Source organism: Glossina fuscipes, unplaced genomic scaffold (genome assembly GCF_014805625.2).
Source record: "Glossina fuscipes isolate IAEA_lab_2018 unplaced genomic scaffold, Yale_Gfus_2 114679, whole genome shotgun sequence".
NCBI lineage: Eukaryota > Metazoa > Arthropoda > Insecta > Diptera > Glossinidae > Glossina > Glossina fuscipes.
Window position 1 is genome coordinate 1 of NW_024005953.1, and position 10,325 is coordinate 10,325.

The window sequence follows — 10,325 nt, forward strand, 5'->3', positions numbered from 1 at the left end:
AAAAATCACTGACAACAATATTGTTTAAGCAAAGAAAAAAAAAAAAAACGGTGGTATAAGTAACCCAACCCCTATTAGGATAACGTGTTTCGAAATTTATATTAGCCGTTCACAAGAGTCATACCAATCGACATCGATATTATATTGGAAATACAGGTCGATATTATAGCTGGAATTTTTTAAAGAAATACGATCTGATTACTTTTTGTCCACAGTAGAATGCAACAGTGGCAGTGCAACTTGATATAATAATTTTAATGTGCAAGAGTGAAATTTCAATTGTTTTTGTTTTTGAAGAAATTTTATTTTTTAAAAATTATTAATAAAATAAAATGTAAACTAATTTCTTATCTTCAAAATTTTATTCAATATCCATTTCATCGACTCGAGAACGTACACGATTTTTTCGTTTATTTTTTTTGGATTTCGGTGGTAGAAAGTTTTCCAAAAATTCGATGGTATTACGTATGGTATCGGCACTAACATTACCTATATGATCACGATCAAAAAATATGACAGGCGCTGATTCGGTCGCCGCCTGTAAGTTTGCACATTCACATTGTCTTTTCGGAGAGACGGTAATAATCTCCAACCTTTCAGCTGTTGGAGTAGCGGTAGCTAAAAAGAAAAAAAATCGTAGACAAAATATATATAAAGAATTTGAGTACATTTTTTTTTTATATAGCCTGGGCTATAAGTGACAAAATGCTGCAATACGTAATATTTGCCATAAGACGTTGAGTTTTTACAAAAAAAAAAAAAGAAACATAAATTTTCACTTTCTGCGCAATTGCGAAATTTTCCTTCTCCTGTTCCATGGCAACTAAAAATAGTGGTTAGAACATTTTTCTCATGCTTCTAATGCGACGATTACAAGATACATTGACAATAATTTCATCCTCATGGAAAATCTTACGTATCACACTTAAACAGTTTGTGACTTATAGCCGATGTTGTCTTTGAAGTGAAATTGTTTGGATGATATGAACAAATGTGTAAATTGTGATTATTAACCAACAAGTGATGAATGTTTCAGTTGACTGACGATCTGCAGAGCAATAAATACCAAATTGACAAAATTGTAAAGTTTACACACTTTGTATTAAATACTCATTAGTACGTATGTCAACTTCCATTATTATACCCTACACCACAATCGCAAATTACAATATATATTAAGCTTGTGTAGACGTTTGTAGTACCCAGAAAGGGCGTAAAGCAGACTCACCTTTTATTATACTGATCGATTCAGAACTATTCGTTCATTTCAGAATCATTTTCCATATCGATTTTAACTTGTCTGTCCATCTGTCTGTGTGATGTCTGTCCATGTATTTTTGTGTTCAAATTGGTGCACTTACTCGTTTTGACTCAAGGATGAACTTTATTGTAAATGGTTCGGATCGGTTAACTTTTTTGGCCACTCCCTATATAACACCAGCTTTTGAAAAGTCGTTATATGGATAAATTGCAACATTCAAAATCGGACAAAGATCGGTGAGTACTAATGTTTTCGCGTTCTAAATTGGTGGCCGGGAAATTTTTTAACCCCCTCTCATATAACCGAAAACTAAACATTTATATGGTACAGAGGTCTAATTTTCTATATTTCAACCACATCGGATTTGGACCATGTAAATTTATTTTTGGGATACCTTCGCATAAAAAGATTTTTAGAAAATGTAAACCCTTATATGCCTATAAGGCCTGATTGGAGATGTTTTATGGCGAAAATTTGTGTAAGCTAATAATTTCAGACAAAAATTAAGTGGACCAAACTTGTCCAAATTTTGTGGAGGTAACTTTTATACCATATTATTATTATGGATCAGCTTCCACCATAACTTATTAAATCTTAGTCTTTTTTGCCCTAAAAAATAAAAATTTCGTAAAAGTCCTTACATGGGATGGGATTCAAAAATAGGTATCGGTGGTCCACATTTGGTGTAATCCATTTTTTTTATCTTAAATTACTATTATAGGTTTAGTTTTATCATAACATATTAAAATTCAGACTTTCTGCCTTATAAAGAATCAAAAATAGGCCGAGATAGTCCAAATTTGATAGAGTGAATTTTTTTTATCTTAAATTACTATTATCGGTTCATTTTCATTGAGAAGCATTGAATATTAGGCCCTTTTGTCATATGAACTTTAGTTTTCGTTAAATGAGAGGGAGTTCAAACAATTTCCCAAGCCGATCCATAGTTTTCACATCAATTAAAAATATCGAAATATTATTACTTGGCCATTTTTGCCCAGATATTTTGAAAATTCCCATTATTTACATATATCCACCTTCCATAATAGGGCGTTACTAAGGGAAATGGGTGAAATATCCTAAAAATTTTCAAAAGCGTTTTTCCTTGGTCCAAAACGGCTGAATGTACCAAATTTTATCAAAACATCTCAAAAATTTTGACTTATAGCTTGAACACAAATTTGCATAGAGATATAATAGACGGACAGAGAGGCTTAGTAAATGCTCCATCTATGTTAAGCGCTTCTGCGTGTTGCATACCTCAGCATAAACTTAATATACCCTATATAGATTTAATTAATTGAATTTAAACTATAAGCAACTTTCTGTGCAAGGTAAGAACTTCCTTTCTGAGTGTGAGCCTGTGAGGCACATCGGTTTATGATATATTATATATATATATATGTATATTAGGGTTGATCAATGCACTAAAACCCCATTTTTCCATTCCGCTCTTTAGGCGTAAGCAAATTATAACTCGTAAACAAACGATAGACGTTGCTACCTCATAAAAATAATATGGATTTTTTATCACTGCCAACTTCATTGTGTTAATTCCAGTAATCTAAAAACCGATGTATTAGTAATAATAATTAGCAACTAACGAAATGTAATTTGCTGAATACTTAGTAATAAACGTGTACTTAGTAAAAAGGGGGATAATTCGGTTTAGAGTAACGTCAACAAGAAATCCTGCTTCGACTCGAAACCGCGAGTGAATGGACATACATTTATGCTTCCTTGTGCAATTGTCTGAGGAAAAATATGGCCAAAGTAAAATATTCTTCATCTTCTTAAACATAAACTTTCCAACAAAGTTCGAGCAGAGCTTTTGAAAATGATCTCAATCTTTTAATCTCTCATGCCGCTGCTATCGAAATATTTTTTCAAAAAATTACAAAATTCACAAAATATACAAACAATAACACACAAACGCCCAAACAAACTAATAAAATGCATACACCGGAGTGTAAAAGGATCGATCACTAACAGCAAATAGGGTAAAACAAGGTAAAATTAAAATTCATCCTCACTTACGTAGAGAACCTAAAAGAGCCAAAAACTTACTTAATAAAACCAAAAGACAAAAGAAAGAACAAAAAGAACATCATTAAAACTTACTATTTGGACGAAAGCATTCCTTGATTTGTATCCATTTCTGACAGAACTGTTTAATGTATGAATCATTTTGACTGAATAGAGTTCTGGCAGCGGCGTCAACACGATTTTGCATGAATGGTGGTATGAATGGCCATTTCCCTCTGGCGGCAAAAAAACAAATGATATCTAAACCCATGATAACGATGATGATGATGACGACGATGATGATGATGATAATGATGATGATGACGATGATGTCAACGACAACGACAACAATTATCAATGTGGTTGCGATGAAGAATTTTTAAAGCAATAAAATTAAAAAAAGGTGAAAAAGAAAATAATGGTATGGAAGTATGAAAAAGCACGGATACGAGCTTTAACTTAGTACTTACATGGAATTTTAAATATATGAAAAAAACTACGATTCATTTCCAGATTTTTTATTGCATGTATACCAGCAGCAGGATTCTTCATATGCAATGGAGAGATTTCTTTTGATTTACGATAATGTTCCACATTAGGTGTTAGGCCAAAAGGAATTTCCTCAATTCGAACACTTTTCATGTAGGCTTCCGTATAAAGTAATTCATCGATAAATAATAATATAAAAATCGGTGTCATATACCGCAAGATTTTATTTTTTAATTTCATTATTTAATTGTTTTTATTTATTTATTTTTTTTTATTATATATGCATATGTGTATATATTTTTAAAAAAAAAAAATTTTTTTTTTTTTTTTTAAATTTATTTCAAACGAACGGTGGTAACATGTGAAAGTATAGTGGAAAACTGAAAGTATGAAATTCAGAAATTGTATCCTGTAGATGTTTTGCATGACATTAAACATCGCATGACTATTAGGATTTTTTACATTTATTTTATTTTAAGGATATAAACTCGTGCTTCTAACAATTAATTACAGATGCGTGGCTTATGTATAAATATATGCACATATCCACATGTATATTTTAATGCATAATATTTTATCAAATGACTTTTTAGTAGACCTGTAACACGGCTCTGTTTGATATCCAAGCACTTAGAGTAACATGTTTAATGCATATAAGAAAAGTTGACCTATTCTCATGTTATGTTAAATGGAAATTCAAGAAGCATGGGAATGCATTTATCTTATCGTTTTGTTTTTAGCAACCACGGATTAAGTTCTTTAATTCTAAGCTCTTTAGTCGGTGCCTACATGAATTTTGATCAGTGACATCTATTGGTGAAAACGATCAAGTATTACGAAAGATCCATGTAGGCAACAGTTAAATTCGTTGACTTTGACCTTTTTCTACATAAAATAACCGTTTTCCATTAAATATTATTGAGGCAGTCACTTCATGCAGACTCTAGTTATGCATTTTCGACATTCATTACTTTTATTGTTTGATTTGAGGAAATCTACTGCCGAAGCTCATCAAACACTTTTAGAAGCTTATGGTGAACGATTTGCAAGATCAAAAAATGTTAAAGACAATGAATTACAAGATTTAATGAATGGAAACCCAACTCTCGAAGAACTTTCTCGAATTCTCGAAGAACTTTCGAATAGCTTAGCAGTTGATGAATCAACATGTTTGAACACATTTACATGCCATGGGAAAGATCCAAAAGGTAAGAAAATGGCCGTCATATTTGATTGTATACGAATCGTTTCAACGTCGCAGTTTTATTGCCTGCCGGGAAAAAAAAGAAAAGTTTCCGTAGCGTAGTGCGATGGTCGATGAAAAGTGAATCTGTGAACTGTGACTGTAGATGTTGACCAACGTTAATTGAACCTATGGAAAGATGTATTTTTGCAAAAATGACCAGCAATAGCGATTAACAGGGGCAAAGTCATCCTGTTGCGTACCAACGCTTGGCCAAACGAGTCGGCTGTAAGAGTTATCAAGCATACAGTGATGCAGCTCGAAAGGGAAGTTCTGTCGCATCCATCATACTCACAATACATAACGACTTCTGATTACCACATGTTCAGATTGGTATAGCACTGGACGGTTTCGGAATGCTGAAGAAGTGCGAAAATATGTCAATAATGGGATCGCTGCCAAATCAATATTTTTCTTTCGACACGGTTTACTGAAGTGAAGATAGCCCAGCAAGTAAACCACATTTTTAAGGTTCGTGTTCTTATCGAAAATTTTTATAGTTTTCATGAAAACCTAAATCATCAAATCATCAGGATTTCGTAGACATTATGAGACAATATTGACAGCTGACATAACAACAAATGATAAGTAATCTTTTTTTTAATTAGATAAATCACTTCTTTATAAAAAAATCGAAAATAGAAAATATCTCATCGCTGTACTTTATCACCCACCACATTTAAATTTGACATAACTTAACTGCCAAAAGTAATGTGAAGTTTAGCATTTCACACATGATTTATTTGCCTGTGGTTATCGAGGTGCGTTCGAAAACGCACAAACTAACGTTTTTGTATAATATAAAGTGGAGCCGTGGAGTGGAGGAATGTAGACAATCAGAAACAATATGCACTTAAGGGTTAAATATGCTTCCATTAATAACAATCGTTAACGGGCTTGACACTAATGTTCGCCACAGCCACTTAAAACATCAGATTAACGCATTTAGTTAGATATCCATGGCTATCCATGGTTCGCCTTAATGTAAATATTGCATTCATATTTGTTTCTAGTATGTTGAAGGGCTGAACGCAATTGTACACCAAAGGCTTTTCAAAGCCTTTTTTTTATTAATTACATGCCTAACCTATTTAGCTTAACATAGATTCATAAAAAAAGTTAAATTTAAAAACAAGTTAATTTACTTAGACAAACTTCTCTGGCCATTTTCGGTATTTACGTACGAATAGCTAGAAAGTCAATCGCATCTGCATAAGCCAATTACAGAATGTAATGAATTTAATGCTTTAAATATGCGATATGCGATATTTCTCACATGCACACTATGATATGTATAAGAATTTAAAAGAGAAGCGAAAAATGTTTCATCGACTGCCTCCAATTTAGAAGCAGCCTGAATACAGGCAATAAAGAAATTCTTTTAACAAATCCCAAAACTTTCTCATAAATAACCAGAGAGAGTAAAAAATTGAATTACATTTTCTCAAAGAGAAATTTGATCGTCACACTCCTTCTTCTTAATAGAGAGAACTAACTCAATACAATATGCCAGAGAAAACTAATTCATATCGTCAACAAGCTGCATGGCTATGTATAAATTCACACTAGTGTAGGATATATCTGGTCGTGCACTCTGTGAGCTTACGGCACTATGGAACGTCAATGTAAAAAAGCAGAATTAAGAGAATTGTTGCCCATGCATGTAAGCGAGAAGGAAGAGTAAACCATTAAGTATTGTTTAACTGCAACAGCGCTGTAACTGTTAAATAATACTCTTAATGACGATAGCATTTATCTAGCTAGCATATCTTGTTGAGTAAGCTTACTCTCTGGTAGTAATGCCATATTTTCCATTTTCCTTTAAGTTAGGAGTGAGCATATTATATGAGTCGGAATCTTCTGGCCATGTGTCCCTTGACAAAATTCATTTACTATAAACATTTGTAAAACCTCAAAAAACAAATTAAGATACATATACATATACAATAACTTTTAATATAAAGTACTTGCAAAGAAATTGTCCTTCGCTGCCTGGCTATGAATACTACTTATTACCCCACCACCTTGCTTGTGTATATTAAGTTTTTTCACATGTTAGCAATATCCCGAAAGTCTTGAAATTAACCCATCTGTTATTATACGCGACCTATGCAGCATCATAAGCCAGTCTATTCAGCCGTCTGTCTGTCTGCCTGTCTTGTCCTCTTGTGTTCAACTTGCACGCCTAATTTTTGAGATATTTTGATGAAACCACAGACGCGTTTTGGCCCAAGCATGACAGTTATCCAAACAGGTTGGAATCGGACCAACTTTTCGAGCACTTCCTATATAATCCGTTATTTTCAAAAGTTGACTCATGGATAACGGTAAGGGGACGTAGGGCCGTGCCCCAACATAAGATTGTTAGTTTTTTTTTTTTTTTGTTTTCTCTAAGATCAAAACAAAGGCGCATGGCTACAGCGAAAACTCTTCTCAAATCGGGAAACATGTCGACAGTTTTGTAGCAAATACGACTTGGAGCTATTTGCTTTTTAAAAGAAATAATTTTACCCCACATCAAGAAGACCTTCTCAATAATATTCAACATTGGCTAAATTTTTCAAAAATTTTCTCAAAGGTCAATTAGAATGCAAGAACGGGTGGGCACAAATTGCACCTAATCAAAGGTGACCTAATTCTTCGACAGTCCTCTAATTCCGTAATACATATACGAAGAATATAGAGAATACATATAAACGAGAAAAGAACAGTTTTCGCTATAGTTACCATCCGTCTATATCTCTATAAGTTTTTTTGTACACTCAGAACCGGTAATAACCTATAGCTTAGAGCAAATATTTACTAAAATTACTCAAAGAGATCTACGGAAATGAAATTTGAGGTGAATCATTTTGTAGAATTAACGAACCTGAATTCAAAATCTGTCATTTAATAATCGATAAAAGCTAAGGCTGTCCATATTAATATACGATTCGAATTTATCGATTGCACGCCATTTAAAAGAAACGTTATTGCGTCTACTGTTAGTTCGCGCCAAATAAAATATGAGCTTTTAAGCATATAAAAAAGCTTGTGAGGCGGGTAAGATGGGTGAGATCGATTAATAACAGTTACGATCATCATTAGGCCAGTCTGCTATCTATCTATTCATCTCTTTTTAAGGAGGAATTTAAAGAATTGTTTAGAGAAATCAACGAAACACGTCACAAGATCACTTGGTTGCTGGAAAGTGAATAAGTTCGGCGAAGAGCGTTCTCTGTACGTTTCTTTTCTTCGAGCTACCGGATAAGAGAGTAATGCAAAGTTTCGCTAATAAAAGATATATTGTCACATCATTGTCATAAAAATTGAAATATAATTTTAGATAAGGAGCGAGTTTTTTTTATGACTCCCGATAGCGAGTAAACTCGATAGCTGTGAAGGCGTAAAGGGATAAAGTATGCATTTTTCTTACCATCGAATAAAAAATCTTTCGATCGTAAACTTGTGTCGAGTGATACTTTCAAATTACAACACCGAGAACCTTGTACCGGGCATAGACGTAAATAAAACAAACACTTGCAGCTTTTATTAGTTAATTTAATCCATTTTCCAAATAATTTCCTTTTAATATATTTTTTTGTTATAATGGTATTGCGAAGCTTTACACGATATATATAATAAAGCTTTACGCCGATGAAGCACACGTCTGCGGGTAAGTGCTTGCTATTCAAGGTGAATTTTATTTACGCAAATAAAAATCTTTTAAGAACTTACAGTGCTATAAATGCATTTCTGGTGTTTGTAATGAAGGGGAACAAATTTTATCATACGACTTAATTTATAAATGAATTCAGTTGTTTTTCTCATTCTTTAGGAACTCGTAAATTACTGAAAAATCTTTCGAACCATATCCGCGAGACTTAAGAGTGCGATATATTTGATGAGCCATTGCCCCCATTGGTATGGGTGTATTCGAACTTGTGGCGATACCAGAAGCTAAACCTAAATCTTTGGTTATTAATTCGGTGGAAAATCCCCCAGCGTAACCTTTATTGGCAGGTGCGGTAGGTGTTATACCGGGCACGGGATTGTATACTTCAGAGGACCAGCAGCGTCCTGTAGAAGAGTTCACAATGTCCGAGAATGTTTTTGGATCCAAGCCAAGGCGTATGGCCAAATTCATGGCCTCAGAAACTCCGATCATAGATATGCCCAAAAGCATGTTATTGCATAATTTAGCTGCCTGTCCCATGCCATAAGAACCACAATGTGTAATACGTTTACCCATGCCTTCCAAAATGGTTTTAACGCATTCGTATTCACTCTCAGTGCCGCCTACCATGAAAGTCAATGTAGCATTTACAGCGCCCGGAACTCCACCCGAGACAGGCGCATCAACAAAACGCCCCCCTTTCGCTTTAACTAACTTCTGCACTTGTTGAGCTACATTTGGATCAATAGTGGACGAATCGATGAATACCGTATTTTCATTTACTCCATTAGCGGTCATTTCTTCATAAGTTTTCCAGACAATATCGTTGTTTGGCAGCATAGTAATAACAAAATCTGATTTGCCGGCCAAATCACTGGTCTTGTCGTATACAGTAGCACCTTGAGCTTTCATTTTACCGGCCGCTTCTTTCGAAACATCGAAAACATGCAATTTATGTCCACTCTTCATCAAATTTGAAGCCATGGGTCCGCCCATATTACCTAACCCGACGAAACCAATGTTTTTCGAGTTTGCCTTGCTAGACATGGAACGACATGCTGTCGTTACACCCATGGCATTGAAACGCGACATCAAACATATCACACGTAAAGCCATTTCTTGATTATGTTTTACTTAAAGTTTTATCAAAAAGAGCAGCCAAACGATTATATAACTTAAAATTTGTCGAAAGCTGAAAGCAAAAGAAAAAAACCATTAATTTGATGTAAAAAAATGCAATCAGAATCTTTTATACCTTCGCTACGTTCAATATATGAAACACGATCGCTATTGTTGACTGTTGAAAGCACACTAAACGTGAGAGATAAACATTAACGTGTAGCTGAGTGTATTCTTACATACGCATATATGAATACATGTACTTGAGAGGCAATTTCACGGCTAGGAAATAGTTGTCTGATAAACAAAAATACACAAAAAAAAAAAATTAAAAAAAATAAAAAACACACCATTCAATCTCTTTTCCTACAGATTCACTCGATGCGTAGACTAAAAATTGATTTCAGTTCACAACCGGTTAGAATTTATATCAATTCTCAGATCACCTCATCTGCTCGTATATGTTTTCTAATCACGTCATTAAATTCATATCTCATATTTAAAACAACAGCGAAAAGCTCGAATGTTATAAA

General features: G+C 33.8%; 2 protein-coding genes across 2 annotated transcripts; both read right to left on the reverse strand.

Moving 5' to 3' along the window:
• Positions 1 to 361: 361 nt before the first annotated feature.
• On the reverse strand, positions 362 to 4,015 carry LOC119644389. The gene is made up of 3 exons (XM_038043934.1): positions 3,757 to 4,015; positions 3,379 to 3,547; positions 362 to 593 (listed from the first exon to the last, which is right to left on the reverse strand). Exons 1-3 carry the CDS (start codon positions 4,013 to 4,015, stop codon positions 362 to 364), a joined length of 660 nt encoding a protein of 219 aa, XP_037899862.1.
• A 4,659-nt stretch (positions 4,016 to 8,674) lies between these two features.
• LOC119644388 (probable 3-hydroxyisobutyrate dehydrogenase, mitochondrial) lies at positions 8,675 to 10,102 on the reverse strand. The gene is made up of 2 exons (XM_038043933.1): positions 9,929 to 10,102; positions 8,675 to 9,865 (listed from the first exon to the last, which is right to left on the reverse strand). Exon 2 carries the CDS (start codon positions 9,787 to 9,789, stop codon positions 8,812 to 8,814), a length of 978 nt encoding a protein of 325 aa, XP_037899861.1. The 5' UTR covers positions 9,790 to 9,865; positions 9,929 to 10,102; the 3' UTR covers positions 8,675 to 8,811.
• Positions 10,103 to 10,325: the final 223 nt, after the last annotated feature.